We start from the raw sequence: 23,323 nt of genomic DNA on the forward strand, positions 1-23,323 counted from the left end.
TATGCTTTCATGTATATAATATGCTTTCAAGTATATAATATGCTTTCAAGTATATAAGATGCTTTCAAGTATATAAGATGCTTTCAAGTGTATAATTTCAAGTACCTTAGATTCCCAGAATTTAACTCATCTTATAAGTGGAAGTTTGTACCCTTTGGTGAACATCCCTTTTTCTCCTCCTCCTCCCAGCCCATGGTAACTACGCTGTACTCTCTGTTTCTATGAGTTTGGCTTTTTTAGATTCCACATATAAGTGATATCATACTTGTTGTCTTTCCCTTTCTGACTTAATCACATAGTGGATATTATTACCCACCAGTTTTATCCAGGTTGTTGCAAATGGCAGGATTTCCTTCTGTCTCATGACTGAATTATATTCCATTGTATGTCTAGATGAACACTTAGGTTTTTCCCATATTTTGCCTATTGTGAATAATGCTACAGTGAACTGGGTGTACAGATGTCTCTTGAGGTCCTGTTTTCATTTCCTTTGGATATGAAATGGATTGCAACTGGGATTGCTGGATCATATGGTAGTGCTATTTTTAACATTTTGAGGAACCACCACACTGTTCTTTGTAGTTGCTGTGCCAATTTGCGTTCCCACCAAGAGTGGGCATGTTCCATTTTCCCCACATCCCCGCCAACATTTATTATCTCTTTTTTGAGGAGAGCCATTCTAACAGATTTGAAGTGCTATCTCATTGTGGTGTTGATTTGTATTTCTCTGATATTGGGATATCGAACACTTCATGTACCTGTTGGCCATCTGTATGTCCTCTGTGAAAATAGTCTATTCAGTTCCTTTGCCTATTTTAAAATCAGATTATTTGTTTTTTCTTCTATTGAGTTCTATGAATTCTTTTTTTATTTTGAGAATGTCCTCATCAGATATAAAATTTGCAAACATTTTTTGCCTCTCTGTAGGTGGCCTTTTCATTTTTTCTTGTTTCTCTTACTGTGCAGAAGCTTTTTATTTTGATAAAGTACCACTTATCATTTTTTGCTTTTGTTGCTTGTGCTTTTCATGTCATATCCAAAAAGTCACTGCCAAGACGATGCCAAGGAACTTTTTCCTATATCTTCCAGGAATTTTATGGTTTCAATTCTTACATTTAAGTTTTTATCCACTTAGAGTTATTTTTTGTGAATTGTGTATGATAGGGAACCAATTTCATTCTTTTGCAAGTGAATATGCAGTTTTCCCAATATCATTTATTGAAATCCTCACTTTTTCTCATTGAGTATTCTTGGCTCTCTTGTTAAATATTAGTTGACCATATATGCAGAGATTTGTTTCTCGACTCTCAGTTTTGTTCCATTGTTCTATGTTTCTATTCTTAGCCACTGCCATACTGTTTCAGTAACTTTAGCTTTGTAGTATAGCTGAAGTCAGGAAGTGTGTACCTCTAGCTTTGTTCTTTCTTTGGCTATGCAGGGTTGCTTTGGCTATTCTGGGCCTCTTGTGGTTCCTTACAAATTTTAGGATTGTTTTTTTCTTTTCTTAATTGTTAAGATCATTTTTGTTAAATTTATTGGGGTGACATTGGTTAGTAAATTTATATAGATTTCAAGTATACAATTCTTAATACATCATCTATATATTGCATTGTGTGTTCACCACCCAGAGTCAGTTCTCCTTCCATCACCATGTATTTGACCCCCTTCCCCTCTTCCTCCTTCCCCCCATATCACCCTCCTTACCCTCTGGTAACCACTAAATGGTTGTCTATGTCTATGAATTTTTGCCTTTTGTCTTAAACATGTATTTTTCAATTGCCATTGACAAAATTATATTAGTTTCAGGTGTACAAAACTACATAGTGATTAGATATTTATATACCTCACATAGTGATAACCCCACTAAGTCTATTACCTATCTGACATTGTACATACCGTGTTTCCCCAAAAATAAGACCTAGCCGGATAATCAGCTCTAATGAGTCTTTTGGGGCAAAAATTAATACAAGACCCAGTATTATATTTTATTATATTACATTATATTATATTATATTATATTATATTATATTATATTAATTATATAAGACCCGGTCTTATATTACATTAAAATAAGACCGGGTCTTATATTAATTTTTGCCCCAAAAGACTCATTAGAGCTGATTATCCAGCTGGGTCTTATTTTCGGGGAAACACGGTAGTTATTACAGTATTATTGACTGTGTTCCCTATGCTGTACTTTACATTCCAGTGGCTATATTTTCAATTATAGTTGACATTCAGTATTATTTAATATTAGTTTCAGATGTAGAGTGTACTGGTTAGACATTATGTAATTTATGAAGTGATCCCCTGATAAGTCTAGTACCCATTTGACATGATACATAGTTTTTACAATATTATCGACTATATACCCCATATTGTAACTTTATATCTCTGTGACTATTTTGTAACTATCAGTTTGTACTTCTAAATCCCTTCACCTTTTTCATCCTGCCTCACAAACCGCCTCACATTTATCACTGCAATAAATCTAGTATTCATATGACACCATACGTACTTATATTATTGATTATATTCCTTATGCTATACCTTACATCCCCATGACTACTTTGTAACAACCAATTTGTACTTCTTAATCCCTTCTCCTTTTTTACCCACTCCCCAAACCTCATCCCATATGACAATCATCAAAATATTCTCTATATCTATGAGTTTGTTTCTGTTTTGTTTGTTTATTTTGTTTTTTAGATTACATATGTAAGAGAAATCACATTGCATCTGTCTTTCTCTGTCGGACATACTCCACGCATCACAATACCCTCCAGGTCCATCCATGCCATTGCAGATGGCAAGAACCCATTCCCTTTCATAGCCAAGCAATATTTCATTGTATATACGAGTATGTACTACCCGCTCTTTATCCATTCATCCATTGATAGACACCCAGGCTGCCTCCACATCTTGGCCATTGTAAACAATGCTGCAATGAGCATATGGATGCACACATCCCCTCAAATAGCATTTTGGGTTTCTTCATATGATTACCCAGAAATGGGATTACTGGGTCCTTCTTTATCTCTTGTTATAGCCTTTGTTCTAGAGCCTATTTTATCTGGTGTGAGTATTGCTACATAAACCTTTTTTTTTTTAAAATTTCCATATTCATGAAATATCTTTTTGCATCCCTTGAAAGTCTATGTGTGTCTTTCGGTCTGAGGTGACTGACTCTCTTGTAGGCGGCATATGTAAGGGTCTTGTGTTCTTATCCATTCGGCCACCGTATCTTTTGATTGGAGCATTTAATCCACTTACAGTTAAAGTAATAGTTGATAGATATGTTGTTATTGCTATTTTATTATTCATACTTTAATCTTTAAAAATATTTTTTTAATCTTAAAGAAGTCCCTTTAACATTACTTGTAATATTTATTTGGTGGCAATGAACTCCTTTAGCTTTTTCTTGTCTGGGAAGCTCTATCTGTCCTTCTAGTCTAAATGATAGCTTTGCTGGGTGGAGTGACCTTGGTTACAGGTTCTTGGTTTTCATCACTTTGGACATTCGCCATATTGTTTGATCACACCTTGTACTATCTCAATCCATTCTGGCCTGCAATGTTTCTGCTGAAAATTTCACTTATAGTCTTGTGAGGGTTCTTCTCTATGTCACTAGTTGCTTTTCTCTTCCTTCTTTCAAAATTTGATCTTTGTCCTTGATTTTGACAGTTTTATTATAATGTGAATCTGTTTAGTTTCTTTTGGGTTGAACATGTTTTGGATCCTCTGAGCTTTGTGAATCTGGTTATCCATTTTTCTCCCAAGATTTGGGAATTTTTCAGCAATTATTTCTTTAAATAAGCTTTCTGTACTTTCCTCTCTCTGTTTTTTTTCTTTAATGTGACCCCCATAAGGCATATACAAGGTGTGATCATGAAATACAGTGAATGTTTAAATTAAAAAAAAAATTATTGTGGCAAAAGACACATGCCATTAATCCTCCTCAAAATACTCTCCCTTGCTTTGAATATACTTATCCCATTGCTCTTGCGACTTTCTGAAGCAGTTCTGGAAGTCCTCTTTCGTGAGTGTCTTTAGTTGCACTATTGTGGTTGTTTCGATGTCCTGAATCATTTCAGAATGTTTTCCTTTCGACTTTGGGGAAGAGCCAGAAGTTGCACGGTGCCAGATCCAGTAAACAAGGTGATTGAGGACACCTTGTTTTTATTTGACAGAAATTGCCGTACCAGAAGTGATGTGTGACACAGAGCGTTGTCATGATGGAGGATGAAACCATGTGCCCATTTCATATTAATGCATTGTTTGTGATCCATGATTTTGGCACACTTGAAAACACACCTTCTCTCAACCATAGCTCACACCCGACTGACTGTACCAAACAAGTTGAAACTTGTCACGCACTGTTACTAAAGTTTAACTCTCCGCTCCCTGTATTGAAGATCCCTGCGTTTCTGTTGGATGGCACTCAGCAGCAGAATTCACCCTATTTCTTGATCACACCTCATTCATTTGATGATATCTAATAATCCTGCGGATTTTCTTCACTCTTTTTATTTCTTTTTCCTCTGCCTGGATAATTCCAAATGACTTGCCTTCAAATTTGCGTATTCTTTCTTCTGTTTGATTCTGTCATTGAAGCACTGTATTGCATTTTTCATTTCGTTCATTGAAATCTAACTGTGGAATTTCTATTTGGTTCTTCTTTATGATTTCTTTTTGTTGAACTTCTCATTTTATTCATCTATTGTTTCCCTTATTTCATTGAGTTATTTGTTGTGTTCTCTTTTAGCTCACCAACCTTCTTTACAACAATTATTTTGAATATTTTGTTAGGAAATTTGCAGATGTCTGTTTCTTTGTGTAGTTACTCAGAATCTATTTTTTTCTCTGATGGTGTGTGAGCATTTGAATTAGCAGTCACCTCTTCTAGGTTTAACAGACTGATTTTAGTGGGAAATAACTTTACATTTGGGTGGGTGCAAGGACACCAGCTGGGTGGGGTGCAGCTGTATCTCTGGCTCCATGAGTGTTCAGTGCATGGACTCTGGGCCTTTCCATCAGCTGTAGTCAGCATTGGTGAAGACTGCTGTCTTCGCTGGTGGCTAAGACTGCAGATGTCTTCAGTGGTTATGAAGGATTCTGGGTTTTCTGTGGTGAGGCTACTGGGGTTCTCCTGCTCTCCTTTTCCTCATTGGGAGAGAAGTGTGATCTGGGATCCCTGGCTGGTGCTGGGGTGTGGGGCAAGGGCTTGCACACAATGTCAGTTTTATGTAGAATGTAACTAGATGTCTTAAAGCAATAAGTTGTGGTAGTTTTAAAGTATGGAAAGCAATAGTACACATTGCCTAGTACATATAAGTGTTCAATTAGTATATTTATATAGCACTTTTATATAGACTGAATTTAGTTAATAAACTCTACTAATTTTTTAATAAATAGGTATATTGTAACATAATGCCAATAGATAAATTATAATAGCCTGAAAGTACTAATATAATTACCTATTCATTGTACACTATATTTTGACTTTATGGTCATCATTTCCTAAAAACAGACGAACTCAAAACTATAACTTAAAAGGACCTCTTTTGTCCATGCCTAGGTCTAATTTCCTATTCTGCTAATTGCACCTCTACTGCTATTTTAAGCAAAACTGTTAGCAAATTATTTGCAATTGTTAGCAAAATTTCTCTTATTCCATTCTGACGTAAGTTTTGAATGGGATCTGCAAAACTTAGTGTCCCAGTTCCTCACCAGATTAGTGGGCCAATTGTATTATTTAACCTACCTGGATGCTGTGTTTAGTCCAAAGAATGACATGTGACCCACGACAAGTCAGAATCCTCTTTAGATACTATTTTCGCACTGTAACCACATTGAATAGACTTTTTTGCATGTATCTTAGGGATTGGTCCGATTCTCTATGCGTAAAAGCAATTACGCAGTACGGGCAATGAAGCCAGAATAAAAAGCAAAGATGAAAGATAGAAACAATTGAAGATTAGTTTCAGTTGTGAAGGCCAGCTTCACCTTTGAACTTTGTGCTCTTTGTTGATGAGTCAATTAATTCGCTTTCATTGTTTCAGCGCATTTAGATTGGGTTTGTGTCACTTATAAGCAAATTAACTTGATTAGTACACAAATACCTAGAATTAAGTTGTTATTATTGTTAGATCTTAACATGTTTTGAGATTGGGAGGATAATGAGAAATATTTATAGTTTGAGAAATAGCAGTCTTAGCAAAATGAAAGCGATTGGCTAGACTATCACTTGTTGTTCCTTGGTGATCAAACCATTTGCACATTGAGGCTGGAATTTTGAAAAGGATTTTGTGTATAAAATGAGTTAGTTACTTTTTGAAGCTTTTAGAGGGTTGCTGAAGGCTTTGGTCAGATGTCCAAAAAATACATTTATAAAGCATAAAGTACATTTATACTGCTTATAAAGTATAAAATACATTTATACTGTGTAATAAGAGAGATTCAGCTATTCCACAGTGATCCAAGACCATTTTAAATCATGTATAATAGGATAGTCTAGCAGGATGATAAAAAGCCATGTCCAAACCTTACGAAGAGAAATGGGTATCACCCCAAGCTGCTGGATTTAGAATTCATTGCTGTAGTTGTACGGAACTTCGATTTGGGGTAAAGGTGATTGTATTCGTTGTGTGTAGGGATAGCTGCATTGTGTTCAGGCTGGCCAGTTTAGGATTTGTATGGAAAGGTATGGAATGTTGACTGTGTTCACATGGGTCCAGGAAGCCAGTGGTTGGTAAGAATTTTTTTTTTAACTTTTATTTAAAAAGATCCAACTATTAAAGAGAACTAATTTTAGTGGGTGAAGGTACATTATTAAACTATTTTAATACATTATTAATAGTAATATATTAATACCATTAGATTATTATATACATTAATAATAAACTTGTTAGATAATTACTAAAAAATCCAATTTATATACACAACTGTGATGAACACTACAAAGGAGATTTCTGTGGTAAATGTGAGTATATCATAAGAAAATTCATCTAATGTGTCAATAATTTTGGATGTGAGGGAGCAAGAATTATTTTGGTGAAGGGCATGGGAAAGAGTGTCACAGATGATAAAAGGGAGAGCATATGAAAAGAATCTAAAGTGAGAACCAGCAAGGTGTATTTGAGGAGCTGAAAGAAACCAAATAGCATGATAATGAAGAAGGCAGTTACCATATTGTACGTTATTACAGATTTCCAGGCGATGGATGGTTGTAGTTTGGATTTGACAGAAATAGATTTGATAGCTGTTTAGAAAAACTTTTTTTTAAAAGCTATTTAAAAAAGCAGATAAGTATTGATGATTAGTTAAATAAAGAGGCTGAGGGAGTGGGAAATGTCAAGAGTGACTCTCCATTTATGACTTGTTAGTAGGTGCATGATGATGCCATTTCCCTACCGGAAGAAAATTGGGGTGTGGGTAAGAGAGAATAGAGATTTGGTTTTACACATGCTTAGGTTTAGTTACTTGTGATAAGTCACCTTAATTGTATCTTTCAAAAGATGAAATATGTACTAATGTCCTAATTTCACTGAAATCACTCATTTCACTGATTTACAGTGAAATGAGGATATATTAGCATATAATATCCTCATAATAATTTTTCTGACATCACACAGCTAGTAAAAGGCAGCTAGATCTTCCTGAAATCAGGGTTTACATTCTTAATAACTATTCTGCACATTTTTCTAAAGCAACAAAGACTATACAAGATACATTGTCCTGCTGGTTCTGGCAGATAACTTTCTAGATAACATAACTTAGTGCATTCATTTGGCAGGATGTCCCAAAGACCGGTATCTTTTTTTCCCATCCCAAATGTTGCATTCTGGAACTCAAGGGGTCTTTGTCCCTAACCATCTTAACCAAGCCAGTTCTTTGTTGGAGGCTCAGTCAAGAGAGGCAGCAGCATTATAATGTATCAATCACAATTGTAAACTAGATGGGATAGAGCAATTGAGCGTTAAGTTAGGATGAAAAATGGAGGAAGCAGGTACAGGAGAAAGTAAGAATAGATAAAGTACTAGTTTGGGATAGATATTGCTGATCCTGAATAACAGTCATGGCAATCCTTCCTTGTCTAACCTAGTTTGTCAATACAAAGCTAATAGCCTTTATCTATCTATCTATCTATCTATCTATCTATCTATCTATCTATCTATCTATCATCTATCTATATCTCTATATATGTCTATATTATATGTCTCTATATACGTATCTATATATGCTTATATATAGATACATATAGATAGATAGATAGATAGATAGATATAGATATGGAAATGATCAGTAGTCAGTGCTTGATTTTTTTATCTTCATTTTGAGATGGTTTTTATTCTTCCATGTGTTGAACATCTCATTAAGTTAAATTCCATCAACAATCAGTTCTTTCTTTTGCTCATTGCTTCCAAGCTAATCAATCATTTGACTGTTTTGTTTTTTTTTGTAGATTCTGATATTTTTCTAAGTCTCCTAATTTCTAAATTTATTTTTTAGGTTAATCTTGACCAATAATTCCTTTATTTATTTGCATGATCCCCTCTCATGTCCCTTGAACTCTGAATTGTCTTCTGTTTTATCTTCCTCCATGGCACTTATCACATGACTCACCACTTATTTTATTTATTTATTTATTTATTTATTTATTTATTTATTTATTTATTTATTGTCTCCCTCACTAACATGTAAGCAGGAACTTCTGAATCTTATGCTGTATCTCCAGCACATAGAATAATACCTGATACAAAATAGTTGCTCAATAAATTTTGTTGAATAAATGAATAATGAAAGGATATTTTACAGCTGTAGTTTGCTTTGGAAGGAGCTCACATGTCTGGTTCCATAGTGAGGATTTGAATATTGTACCAGTTATCAACTTTATGTCCACATTAATAGAATGACAGAATAAAAGCAGATGAAAAATAATAGGCATTTATGTGGCACACCTAATGAAAATTACGAGAGGCTTTTAGAGTTGGATTATTGAATTTCATCATTGTCACATTTCTAAACTGACTTCCCCATCATTCTCTGGACTTTCTCCTTCACGATAGCCAGGTACTTTTTTTGTTCCTGGAAAGGAAGCAAAAAAAGCGAAAAGGGGCTAAGATATTTCAACCTGTATCTTCTATGATAAAGAACAATCTTTTCCAGAGTTCCCCAACAGAGTTTCCTTCAGGACACACTGGCCATGATTGGATCACATGCCCATGATCTAGCTTCAAAGGAGGTTTGGAAAGGTAATATCTGGCAATTTTCATTCTTTATGATGAGAGTTGATTTCTTTTAGCAAGAAGTAAGATGTAAGAATATTTTAGATAGAAACAGGAGTTATGAAAAATATTGTAAAAGAATAAAACAAATAATGCATTCATGCCGGTAAGGGGAATCTGAGATGAGGTGAGTGAGATGTTAGGTTATGCCCATGACTTTATCGCACCTCATAGCATTTGGTAACAGGGTACAGGGAATCTAAATAACACTATTTGGACTATGGAAGGGCAAATTTTCTTACTTGGTCAGTATGCTGGATTTAAGGGTATTTTTGACATGTGACTTGACATTTGCAAAGTGTTGCACTTTTAGTGTTTCCATCTCACCCTGGAAAACCCAGACTTCTCTGAGAGAAAGTCTCTAACACTAATGAGAGAGGGTCTCCAAGGGAGGAGTTAATAATAGGGCTCATTGGTACCTTTAGATGCGATAGACGGACTAATATAAATTGGACTGGGAAGAAGAACATCACTTTCAACAGAATTCATCTGACTGCTCTGTGCCTAACATATTCTTTTATATTACCTTTCCAAACTGGACTGAATTATCCAATTTCTGTTTTTTTTCTGGACATTATCATGGTGTTTAACAAGCCCTGCATTGGCATTCCTAATCTAGTGCCTTAGATTCACAACTGTCTTGAATAAACATTGTGAATACTCAGAAATAACGTTGCCTGTCGTCATGGTATCTATGCAATCACTTTTGATAGGCCAGTGTTTAAAAATGATAGAAAGATATAGAATTAGTACACAATAAAGAATTAAAAAGAATAGTGGGGATAAATGTAAATCATGGAAGGGGCAGGTAAGCAGGAGAAACACTCTTGATCTTAAAAGAATATAGAGGGGGATTAGATGGAAATCCACAGTGATTAAATAAACAGCATTTTAATTAATTATCATAACTATCCATTGAGGTAGATATTATCTGCTTTTATAGATGAAGCAGTTAGGCTGTGCAAGCTTCATTTTGGAGAAGGTAACTGTGCTAGACAGAACTCTAAGGTGGCCCCCATGACTCTCCTGGTGTGCATGCCTTAGGTAATCAATCCCCTTTGAGTTGGGGCAGAACCAGTGAATATATGATGGAATATTGTTCCTGGGATTAGATTACATAGTGAAGATGAAGGACTTCAAGATGTAATTAAGGTCCACAATCAGTCAACTTTGAGTTAATAGGGATCATTCTGAGTGGGCCTGAGCTAATCATGTGAACCCTTAAAATATGGGAGATGTCAGAAAGGTTCTCCTGCTGGTTTGGAAGAAATAAGCTGCCATTTTGTGAGAGGGACATGTGACTAGGACCTGAGCGGGAATTCCTGTGAGCCAAGATCAGCCCCTGGCAGACAGTAAGAAAATGGAGCTATGACTGCAAAAAAAAAACCAAACTGAATTCTGCCAACAATCATTGAGCTCTTAAGAGGATTCCAGCCTCAGACGAGACTGCGGCTCCAGCCAATAACTTTATTTCAGCCTAGGGAGACCCTGAGCAGAGAGATCGCTTGTGCCTTGCTGGACTTCTGATTTACAGCAGCGGCGACATTATAAATGGGTGTTGTAAGCTGCCAAGATTTTGGTAGTCTTTTACAAAGCAATAAAACACTCATATAGTAATGAAGGAAAAATATAGGAAAATATGTAAGTTGACAATTTTGGTCCCTTTATTTTAGACTTCCTGAAGATACAGTGACATTTCTTCAATGAGATTTTGTTACAGAGCTGGCTTTTTATGAGTTCCTCCTCAGAATCGAGGAGAACAAGTATAGTTTTCTATGTTATCTTTCTGTTGCCTTCTTTCACAGAGGCCTCTCAGGGTTTACACTTCTATAACTCTTCCCTCCCTTCATAATATCTTTTGTGATGAAAATAATGGGAAATGAAGCAAAAGAAAAAAAGATAACCATGAGCATTGCCTTTTAACTTTAATTCTTTCTCTTTTTCTACAACCTCACTAGGAAAAGCTTTTAATTAGAGAATAGAGAAAAAGGAAAAGGAGACATATAATATATGACGAAATGGAAGAAGATGAAAAAGAAAGCAAGTTTTAATCCAAATACATTTTTAACTTTGACAGGTTCAAAAAATGCTCCATTTGCCTGCTATGAAGAAATACAATCTCAAAGTGATAGGTTTGGGAACTGCGGTCTGGAAAGAGGCAAATATAAAATATGTTCATGGAGGTATGCTATGCAAATATTAAAGATATTTTTCTTATGTTCTATAAGATTCTTTCTTTAGTTTTTCTTTATATATGTCATTCATTCCAGTGGTTCCAAGTATTACATGTGTATGGGAGTGAATCTCAAATCAAAATCTCTAGCCCTGACATATTTCTTGTGTGACAGGCTTAAATTTCTACGAAATTTTTAGATGACCATTATGTTCCTAAATCAAATACATGATTGAAACTAATAATACCTATTGTACCTCTTCTTTCTGAATCTGCTCGTTATTCTTTATAAAAATACTGTCCCCATTCATTCAATTGCTTGCCCAAGCTGAAGACTGCCCAGTGTCTATAAATTGAAGTTCATTTTTGTCTGCATGTAAAGAGGCAGCTCTTTGATATTTCGTCCTGAATTTATTTTAACAAATGTTTATTAAGAACATACTATGTGCTGGACACTGGGCTAGCTACTAGTTAGCAAATCATACATGACCCCTGTAGTCATGGAATTTGTAGATTGGTACGTATACCAGATAGTTTTATACTTCCTTTATTTGCTTGTGCTGTTACTTTTGTATAGAATTACCTTACTTTGCCTGTTGAAATCCTACTAATTTGTAAGCTTTGACTCAGATGGCATCTTCCCTAACTGCTAAGTGAGAATGTGTCCTCATCTTAAATCTCTGTAAGAATTTGTTTATTTAATTTGTAACAATTTTAATGGGATTTGTACTACATTTAGTATTAGATGATAAGGTTCTTGAGGGTAGGGGGTCACAACTTACTTATCTTTATATCCGTCTATTTATAGGGATATAAATTGTCTGGGTGAATTGACAATAAGTATATAAATCTGCAGAGTGAATAAAAGACCATTAGTAGCACTGAAAGATAATCTTGGTTGAATGGCTTTATACTTTTTTACTTTTTGCTTTTAAAGTTAGTGTTAAATCCCTAGATACATTGCCATTGATGATCAACCATTCTTTTTTTTTTTTTTTTTTTTTTTGTCAAAGAAAGCAAATAGGAAGCATTTCTAATAAATGCCTGATGTATTATAATCATGTAATTTTGTTATTTTTGCAGGAATCTTATATGTGGCAGATTAGTTTGTACCTACCCTTCTCGATCTCCTTTCCGTCAAGAAAATGTTGCTGTGATTTATGCTTACGTACGAGATGTTGTATGTGTAACTTTAGACTACAGTCTTCATGGCTCTGTTATAGATCCAATGGTGGTCCGTAATGGCTCTGAATGTGATGTTGGGAGGGTAAATGATTTAAAATTTATTTAAAAAATATAGTTATAGTCATTTCTTCAATATGTATTTTTATTTAAGTATCAAATTTAAATTCATATGTAGTTCTGTGTAACCTTAAATATATGGTTTAAGGACAAAATGAATAAGCTTCAGTTGGCCTCCAGACATTAAGAGGGAAATGGAGTATTTGATCCCCTTCAAGATTTCAATGTTGTGAGCAAGGAAACTCCCAAGTGTTTTGGGGCTGGAGTAGGGAGGGGAGAGAACTTGGTAATACAGTGTAGTTAAGTACTCTATTGCATAGAAATTTACTTTTCTCATGGGAGAAAAAAAAAAAAGAAATCCCACTTAGTAGTATGTGTCTCTTTGTGGCTCAGCAGATAACAATACACGTTAGATGAGGTTGCTTAGCATCAAATCTTTGGAGAATCAACACCTCTTAGGTGTTGACATTTTCCTGGTTATGTAACCAGTCTGAGATACCACAACTATATGTAAAGTGGGGATAGCAATAGCATTTACTCTGTCAGGTTATTGTGAAGATTAAATGAGATAATAAATAGTATAAAGTGCTTAACATGATATCCAGCACATAGAAAAAGTTAAATATAAGTTGGCTGTTATTATTGATTGTTATTATAATATTTCTAAGGCTGACATAAATCTGGAGAAAACATAGAGGGGATCAATTTACTTCAAAGTCTGATTTAGTTTCTGATCAGATCTTTGCTCATGAGGAACTATAATATAGTATAAGATGTAGTCTTTAAAGATGTATATGCATAGATCTGAATTCTGACTCTTACTAACTTGATAGATGATTTTGAACAAATTATTTAATACGTGAAATGTATGTATTAATAGCCACTTTTGGTGGTTTTATAGTTTAAATGAGGTTGACTGTAGGTAAAATATGTGGCCTCTTTAATGTGGGCTTCCTCTCATGGCTTGGAGTAAAAAATGCCTCCATGAAGGAGGGATAACGCCAGGGAGCTCAATAGATATATTTAAGCCATCGAGCCAAAACAATTAAAAAATGAAACACAGTCAGTAGATGATTTGATAATATTCAGATGGTGATTTAGTAAGAATAGGATCTATTCTATAACATGGTCAGTTCTTCTTTGTGATAATGTATGAAATATTTTTTTACCAGGTTAGCTTTAATTATACTATGGGTAAGTCTCATATGTTGAAACGTTCTTGGCAATTTTGTTTCTGTCAGTAGTGTCCATGTGTAACAGGACTCTTTATGGCAATTTTACTGAGACAGGCAGACAATAGATACTACATTTCAAATAGAGTTGTTAGACACATCACCATGGCCAAGAACTAATGAGAAGACTCAACACATTAAAAGTTTAATAGGGTTAGGTTGTTTGGATTTAGGAAGGCTTTTGTGAGGCCATTTCTTTGAAGAGAGTTATACTGTGCCTTAGTGTTTAAAAGGACATCATTTTCACATTATTTTATTTTAGCCTGGAAACAAATCTCAAATGCTTTAGAAAAAGTATCTTTGCACTCAGGTTAAGAAAACCTTAACTTAGGGGAATTGATATTGCTATAAATAATGGAGTTAGGAATATATCCTTAATCCTCCAATATTATACTTTCAACTTAAAAGGATTGTGTTGATGTTTAATACATCCCATAATAGAATGTTAGATATCTGTAGTATAATTTAATAAAAATTTCTATTATCTTTATTAAGAGACTGTAATAATAGCTCATATTTAATGCAAATTTAATATGTATCCTGATTATATTGAGTTGATTTTCTTTCTATGCCAAATTTTGATATGTACAGTGAATATAGGATATTCTTTTAACTATACTCTTAGGAATAGTTTTGTTAGATTTCATGGTGTTGTAATAAAAAGTGGTTATTTGGTTACAGTTTTTTCATGTCCATCTTGTTTCATTTGTATCCCATTTGTCTGCCCTGAAACATTTTTTAAAGACCATTTTTTAGAGCAGTTTTAGGTTCACAGCAAAATTGAGAGGAAGGTACATACATAGACTTCCCATATACCCCCATGCAAGCATAGCCTCCCCTTATCAACATCCCCAAGAGTGGTATGTTTGTTACAATTGATGACCCCACATTGACACGTCATAGTTACACAAAGACAATAGCTTACTCTTACATAAACGCTCACTCTTGGTGTTGTACATTCTGTTAGTTTCTGACTTGTTATTTTCCTTCTGTCTAAAGAACTTTTAACCTGTCATGCAAGGCAGCTCTACTAGTAACAATTTCCTCAATTTTTGGTTGTCTGAGAAAGTCTTTATTTCTCATTCCTTTTTTTATTAGTTTCAGGTGTACAAAGGAACATAATAGTTATATATTTAAATCCTTCATAAAGTGATACCCTCCCCCCAAGCTACTACTCCTCTGACATCTTATATAGCTGTTACAATACCATTGATGATATTACCTATGCTATACTCCACATTCTGTGTCTATGTATACCTATATATTTAGTTATAGTTGACATTCAGTATTATTCTATTAATGCTTCAGCTTCAGGTATATAGCGCATTGGACACAATCTGTGAGGTGATCCCCAGTGCTCGTCTGGCACCTTACATGATCTTTACAACGTTGTTGATTATATTCCTCGTACTGTATTAGCTACCAATTTGTACTTATTAATACCTTCACTTTTTTCACCTTACCCTCAACCCCATTCCCATCTGTCACCCTGATAGATCTAGTACCTATCTGGCACCACACCTAGTTATTACAATATTATTGACTATATACATTAATGCTATATCCTACATTCCCATGACTACTGTATAACAACAAATTTGTACTTCTTAATCCCTTCCCCTTTCACTCATCCTTAATCCGCCTCCCATCTTAAAGAAGTCCCTCTAAGATTCCTTGTAATACTGGTTTGGTGGTGATGAACTCCTTCAGTTTTTTCTTGTCTGGGAAGCTCCTTACCTGTCCTTTAATTCTAAACGATAACTTTGCTGGATAGAGTAATCTTGGTTGTATGTTGTTGCTTTTCATCACTTGGAATATTTCCTGCCACTCCCTTCTTGCCTGCAGAGTTGCTGTTGAGAAATCAGATGCCAGTTTTAAGGGGGCTCCCTTGTAGGTAACTAACTGCTTTTCTCTTGCTGCTTTTAAGATTCTCACTTTGTCTTTAACCTTTGGCATTTTAATGATGATGTGTCTTGGTGTGGACCTCTTTGGATTTATCTTGTTTGGGACTCTCTGTGCTACCTGGGCTTGTATGTCTATTTCCTTCACCAGGTTAGGGAAGTTTTCTGTCATTATTCTTCAAATAGGTTTTCAATTCCTTGTGCTCTCTCGTCTCCTTCTGGTACGCCTATAATGCGAATGTTGGTATGATTGGTATTGTCCCTGAGGCCCCTTAAACTCTCCTCAATTTTTTGGGTTCTTTTTTCTTTTAGGTGTTCTGGTAGGGTGTTTTCTGCTACCTTATCTTCCACATCACTGGCTAGATCCTCTGCTTCATCTAATCTACTGTTGATTCCCTGTAATATATTCTTCATTTCCGTTATTGTATCCGTTATTTCTGACTGGTTCTTTTTCATGGTTTCCACCTGCATTTTTATGCTTCCTATCTCTCTGTTGAAGGTCTCCCCGAGATCATTGAGCATTCTTATAACCAGTGTTTGGAACTCTGTGTCTGATAGATTGCTTATCTCCATTTCACTTAATTCTTTTTCTGGAGCTTTCTGTTGTTATTTGGGACATGTTTCTTTGTCTCCTCATTTTGGTTGCCTCCCTGTGTTTGTTTCTATATATGAGGCAGGACTGCTGTGTCTCCTGGTCTTAGTAGAGCAGTCTTATGTAGTAGGTGTACTGTGGGGTTTAGTGGTGCAGTCTTTCTGGTCATTTGAGCCATGCACTCCAGGTGCATCCCTTGTGTAGGTTGTATGTGCTGTCTTCTTATAGTTGAGCCTTGGTTGACAATTGCACATCAATGTGAGGGACTGATACTTGGGCTCACTGGTTGTGAGGACTGGACTAGACTACAGTGGAAGAGTTGTTGTGCAGGGGCTGACCCTACAGAGCAGGATCTGCCACAGCAGGACTCTGGTGCCAGCCCAATCTGTCTCTTGGGTGTGTCATACTTGGAGGCGGCTGGGTAATGCTCCAGCTCGTTTTGAAGCTGGCCATAGGGGGCACCAGCCCCAGGACTGCCTTGGAGGGGATCCACTGTAGGTCAAGTTCATCCCCAGACCATGCCCTACCTGGGGCCATCCAGCAGGAGCCACAAAGAAATCCACAGATGGCTGCCACCTATGCTGTGCTTGGAAGTACCTTGAGAGGACAAACCATGAATCACGGCTGGCTGCTGCTAGTGCTGCACTTAGGGCTGCTCAGCCAGAGGTACAGGACAGACTCAAGCCAGATGCTGCTTGTCTGGTTTCAGGGAACCTTTGAGAGACCCTAGGAAAAGAGATACCCCCAAGAAAGACACCTGGGCACTGCAGGTAGGAACCTGGGTTGCCAAGATCCAAGCACTGGTTGTTGCAAGCCCTTCCTGTCTCTTCCCTCACAATCAGAATTTCAATGGGCAGACCCCACAGAATTGCCCATGAACACTGTGAGTCTAAATCAGATTGGGGACTCCCAAGAAGCGACCCACATTGTTGGGGGATGTGTATGTCCATCCTGAGTTCTATACATGTATTCTATACATATAAATATGTGTGGGGTGTGACAAAAGCAGTACTTTGATGGATACTTATTGCATTAATGGTTATAGTCTTATGTTATAAAATTACTGATTGTAATGTTAAGGTAGCTGGACCCCTCTGACTTTGACATTTCTTTCATTAGGTTTGTGTAAATGGTGAATGTGTAGAGTCGAGGTTACTTATGGATGAATTCTCTCGTTGTTCACAAAAGTGCAGTGGAAATGGGGTAAGCACATGATTTATGTTTTTCCAAATTATATCTGTCTTGGACACTTTTCAGAATTACTCATTAATTTAGTCAATGTTTATTGGGTTATAACTATGTGCTAGTGTTGGGTCACAACCTCCTCTAGTGCTTCCTGGATGTAATCTGAAACTGATCTGGATGGCAGGGAGAGACTGAAGAAAAAGGTAGATCACTCCTGATTGGTAGGTTGCAGGTTTAATAAACAAGGCAACTTGCTTATAAGGCTTGTCTTGGGCAGCTGCAAGACAAGTAGTTTTCTGTACATGCCCGCCAGAATTTTAAAAGTTAATATAGAGGCCATAATTGGATTCAGTCACATACACAGTCCAAGTGGTCTCATCACCATGTTTCTATCTCAAGGTTGTGTCCTTGGGTAGTTTCTAGTGCAGGGAAAGCAAGCAGAGCACATAACCCAAGCACAGTAGAGGGGATAGGAGCCTCAGATTTCCCAGGTCCAGCTTGTGGGTCAAACCAGTGGTCATGTCCTTCTTGATGACCTTTCCTAATATTTAAACCCTGCTGTATCTAGTTTCAATATGGAACTGAATTGGGTTACTAAATTTGTAGCCGTAGGTAGTTTTATAGAACGTTGTATAGAATTAAATTGGCCATGATTCTAGTTGTGTGGGGCTAGAAACTACACTCAGCAGTGAATAGGGCTATGACTCAGGTCCCCTGCCTGGGTCAGGGGACAGATCAATCTCTGGAGGTGGCAAGGCTCTTCATTTGAGGTCCCAAATCAGGCAGACCTGTACCCTGTCAAATTTCCTGGTCAGACTAGACCACTGTCTTGGCTCTGCGGATGAGCAAAGACACTGGTTGGGACACTTAGGCACTGCAGGTAGAAATTGGGGCTGCCAAAATCCAAGCACTGGTTGTTGCAAGCCCCTCCTGTCTCTTCCCTCACAATCAGAATTTCAATGGGCAGACCCCACAGAATTGCCCATGAACACTGTGAGGCTAAATTAGATTGGGGACTCCCAAGAATTGACCCACATTGTTGGGGGATGTGTATGTCCACCCTGAGTTCTCTTTCCCCATTGGAGGAACTGGAGGCGCAGGGTAGACCTCTCAGTGTGGTGTTGTGCTGGGGGAGGGGCGATGTGGTCAGCGTATTGCTACTCCTCTTACCCTTCTAATGTAGTCTGTCTCGTCTCAGTGGTGCACGGGTATACTTTATTCTCACCCTGTGCTCTAGGATTCTCAGTGGTATCTTGTTTGTGAATAGTTGTTAGTTTTTGTTTTTTATCCCCTGAGGGGGAGCAAAGCTGGGAACAACCTACGTTGCCATCATGGTGATATCACTTTCCTCTGTTTTTCTTAGTCTACCTGAGATTAGTCAATTTATTTTTTTCCAAAAAAAATGAGTTTTTAGTTTCATTGATGTTTGCCTTTGGATTTTTAGTCCTTATTTATTTCACTGTGATCTTTGTAATTGCCTTTCTTTTGCTAACATTGGACTTATTTTTCTTTATCTAGTTCCATTAGGTGTAAAGTTGGATTGCTTATTTTAAATCATCTATTTTCGTAATATATGCATTTATCACTATAAACTACCTTTAAGAACTGCTTTTGCAGTGTCCCAATTTTCTGCTGTGTTGTGTTTTCATTTTCATGTGTGTTAGGTATTTTTTTGATTTCCTTTTTATTTTCTTCTTTGACCTACTGGTTGTTCAGAAATTTGTTGTTTAATTTCTACATGTTTGTAAATTTTTCAGCTTTCCTCTTGTTGATTTGTAATTTCATATCATTTTGGCCAAATAGGTACTTGTATGTTTTTAGTCTTCTTAAATTTGCTAAGATTTCTTTGGTGGCCTATGACGTGACCTATCCTTGGTAATGTTCCATATGAACTTGAGAACAATATGTATTCTGCTGATGTTTGATGACATGTTCTGAATATATCTGTTAAGTCCCATTGGTATAAAGTGTGGTTCAAGTCCAACATTTCCTTCTGATTTTCTGTCTGGATTATCTATCCATCGTTGAAAGTGGTTTGAAATACCCTACTTTTATTGTATTGCTGTCAATTTCTTCCTTCAGCTCTATTACTATTTGATTAATATGTTAGGTACTCTAATGTTGGGTTTGTATATTATGAATGTTATATTTTGAAGAAGGGACTCCTTTATCATTTTATAAAAAAGTATAATGACTTTTTTATCTTGATACTATTTTTGGCTTAAAACTATTTTGACTGACATAAGGATAGCTACCCCATTTTAAAATTTATATTTATTTTTAAAATTAGTTTCAGGTGCACAAAACAATGCAATAGCCAGACATTTCACCCCGAACAAAGTGACGAGCCCCATCCCCAATCTGTTGCCCCTCTGACATCGTATATATCTATCACAATTCTATTGACTCTATTCCCTATGCTGACTACATATATTAAATTATTGTTGGCATACAATATTATTCAGCTTCAGCTTCAGGTGTACAGTGTAGTGGTCAGGCATCTACACCATCCAAGTGAAGTAAGTCAGATGGAGAAGGACAAATACCATATGGTCTCACTTATATGTGGAATCTAAAGAACTGAATACATGAGCAAAGTAAACAAATAGTCTCAGAGATGTAGAGAAAAAAAAATCTTTCTTTTGATTTCTGGAATCAAAGGAGTATTTGATTCCATGGAATATTTTTTCCATCTCTATTTTGAGCCTATGTGTGCTCCTAAAAGTGAAATCAACTAAGACTGAAAGAACAACAACTTGAAGCTGAACGGCACCTTCCACAACTAAGATTGAAAGGACAACAACTTGACTTGGAAGAAAAAAAATAAAAAAGTCCTGGAAGTACACACTGTTTCCCAATAAAGTCCTGTTCCCCTTCCCTAATTAAAAAAAAACCCAAAAACATCTTGAAAAAAAAAAGTGAAATCAAGCTCTTGAAGACAGAATTTAGTTGGGCTTTGCTTTTTTTTTCCCATCCATTCATTTTGTGCATCTACTCTGTACCTTTTGATTAGTTAATTAATTTTATTAACCTTTAGAGTAATTGTTGATATGTAAGGACTTATTAATGCCACTCTCTAGCTGCTTTCTGGCTGTGTTTTATTTCACTTGTTCTTTCCCCCCTTTTTTTTCTGCCTACTTATGTGAATTGGTACCTTTCTGAGGATGGTGTACTCTGAATCCCCACTCTTTATCTTTTGTGAATCAACTATAGGTTTTTGCTTTGTGATTACCATGAGATTTACATAAAATATCTTGTAGATAAAATAGTCCATCTTAAGCTAATTGCAACTTAACTTCAATCATATACAAAAGTCCTAACCATTTACTGCCTTCTTTATATTTTTGATGTCATAATTTACCTTTTTTGATATTATGCATTTATTAGCAAACTATAGTAGCTATAATTATTTTTAATAATATTTTCCTTTAACCTGTATACTATTATTACATGGTTAATGGACAAACATTACAGATTTAGAATTTTCTAAATCTGTGTATTTAGTTTTACCAGTGTTTTATATATATTTTTATGTTTTCATGTTACTGATTACGTTTTTTCATTTCAGATGGAAGAACTCCTTTCAGCATTTCTTGTAAGGCAGGCCTAGTGGTGATGAACTCCCTCAATTTTTGCCTATCTGGGAAAGTTTTTATTTCTTCTTCATTTCTGAAGGATGTTTGCCGAATGGAGTATTCTTGGCTAATTTTTTTTCTTTCAACACTTTGAATATGTCATTCCACTCTCTCCTGACCTTAAGGGTGTCTGCTGAGAAATCCAGTCATAGCCTATTGGGGGTTCCTTCGTAGATTACAGTTATTTTTCCCTCTTGCTAGTTTTTAAGATTTTCTCTTTGTCTTTGATTTTTGTGTGTCATTGTAATATGTCTTAGAGAAGGTCATTTTGTATTGAGATACTGGGGTGATCTGTTAGTTTTATGGATTTGGATGTTCAAGTCTCTCCCCAGGTTTGGAAAATTCTTCATTTTTTTGAAAAATATTTTTACTAAAATATAGCTAACATACAATATTTTATAAGTTTCAGGTATACACCATTGTTATTCAACACATATATGTAAAGAAGTGATCACCATGATAAGTCCAGCAACCATCTGACACCGTACCACACTATCAAATTATTATTGACTGTATTTCCTATGCTGTTCATTTCACCTGCATAACTTATTTGTTTTATACCTGGAAATTTGAACCCTTTATTCCCCTATATCCTTTTCACCCCTCTTTTAATTTATCAATGACAGTTGACATTCAATAATATTTTGTATTTATTTCAGGGGTACAACATAGTAGTTAGACATTTATGTAATTTTAGAAGTGATACCCCTGATTAGTCTAATACCCACCTGGCACTATATATAGTTATTACCATATTATTGACTATATTTCCTATGCTTTAACGTTACATCCCTATGACTGTTTTATAGCTACCAATTTGTAGTTCTTAATCCCTTCTAAGCCCTGCCTGCAACCCCTCCCATCTATCACCCTGATAAATCTAGTACCCATCTGACACAATACACAGTTATTACAATATTATTGGCTCTATCCTTTATGCTACACCCTACAGCCCCATGACTACTTTGTAACAACCAATTTGTACTTCTTAATCCCTTCATCTTTTTCACTCACCCCCAACAGCCCTCCCATCTGGAAATGATCAAAATGTTCTCTGTATCTGTGAGTCTTTAATTCCCCTTAATTCCAGGACAACCATGACGGTGCAACTAAAGACACTCATGAAAGAGGACTTCCAGAACTGCTTCAGAAAGTGGCATGATGGGATAAGTGTGTTCAAAGAAAGGAGGAGTATTTGAGGGGAATTAATGGCAATGTGTCTTTTACTGTAATACATTTTTTATTTATTTAAACAATCACTGTATTGTTTGATCACACCTCATAGGTCCTCTTTCAACTCTACCACTTGTAGTGTAGGTAACCTTATAGTAAGAAAATAATCCATATATAGCCTCCCATCACTTGTATCATGCTGTCATTTTACTTACACAGAAGCATACTTAATCTAATACATTGTTGCTATTATTATTTTGAATAATTGGGTAACTATTAGGTCAATTATGAAGAGGAACCATAAAAGTTTCTATTTTGTGTTCACTTATTCCATTTCTAATGCTCTTTTTAAAATGTAAATCTGATTTTTCTGACCTATATAATTTTCTTCTGTGATAAACTTCTTTTATCATTTCTTCCAAGGGAGGTCTACTGAACACAAATTTCTCAATTTTTGTTTGAGAAAGTCTATTTCTTTTTCACTTTTGAAGGATATCGAATTCTAGCCTGGCAATTCTTTTCTTATGAACACTGTAAACATTTCACGCCATGCTCTTCTTCCTTGCATCATTTCCAATGTTATTTTTATCCTTGTGCTTCTCTAGACAAGGGTATAACCCCCTCTGGCTTCTTTCAGGACTTTTCTTTGTCTTTGATTTTCTGAAGTTTGAATATGATACGTAGGTGTACATTTTTGTCATTTATCCTGCTCTGTGTTTTCTGAGTTTCCTGGATATGGGGTTTGGTGTCTGACCTTAATTTTGCAAAATTCTCAGTCATTTTGCTTTACATATCTTGTTTCTTTCTTTCTTTGCCTTCTAGTATTCCCATTACACATATGTATCTTTTGTAGTTGCTCATAGTTCTTGGAATTTCTGGCTTGCCCTCCCCGCCCCCCTCCCC

At 35.9% G+C, this 23,323-nt stretch overlaps 1 protein-coding gene across 1 annotated transcript in view; it reads left to right on the top strand.

Annotated features, from left to right (window-relative positions):
• Nucleotides 1–23,323, top strand: part of LOC109439478 (disintegrin and metalloproteinase domain-containing protein 32-like) — a 121,038-nt gene that overhangs the window by 88,311 nt on the left and 9,404 nt on the right. Inside the window, exons 15-17 of the mRNA XM_074331501.2 lie at nucleotides 11,365–11,470; nucleotides 12,544–12,727; nucleotides 17,547–17,630. Of these exons, the coding sequence (XP_074187602.2) occupies nucleotides 11,365–11,470; nucleotides 12,544–12,727; nucleotides 17,547–17,630 (374 nt within the window). The remainder of the gene's footprint in view (nucleotides 1–11,364; nucleotides 11,471–12,543; nucleotides 12,728–17,546; nucleotides 17,631–23,323) is intronic.

This window comes from Rhinolophus sinicus, chromosome 16, assembly GCF_057876585.1.
Source record: "Rhinolophus sinicus isolate RSI-liver-muscle chromosome 16, RSI-T2T, whole genome shotgun sequence".
NCBI classification, from domain to species: Eukaryota; Metazoa; Chordata; class Mammalia; order Chiroptera; family Rhinolophidae; genus Rhinolophus; species Rhinolophus sinicus.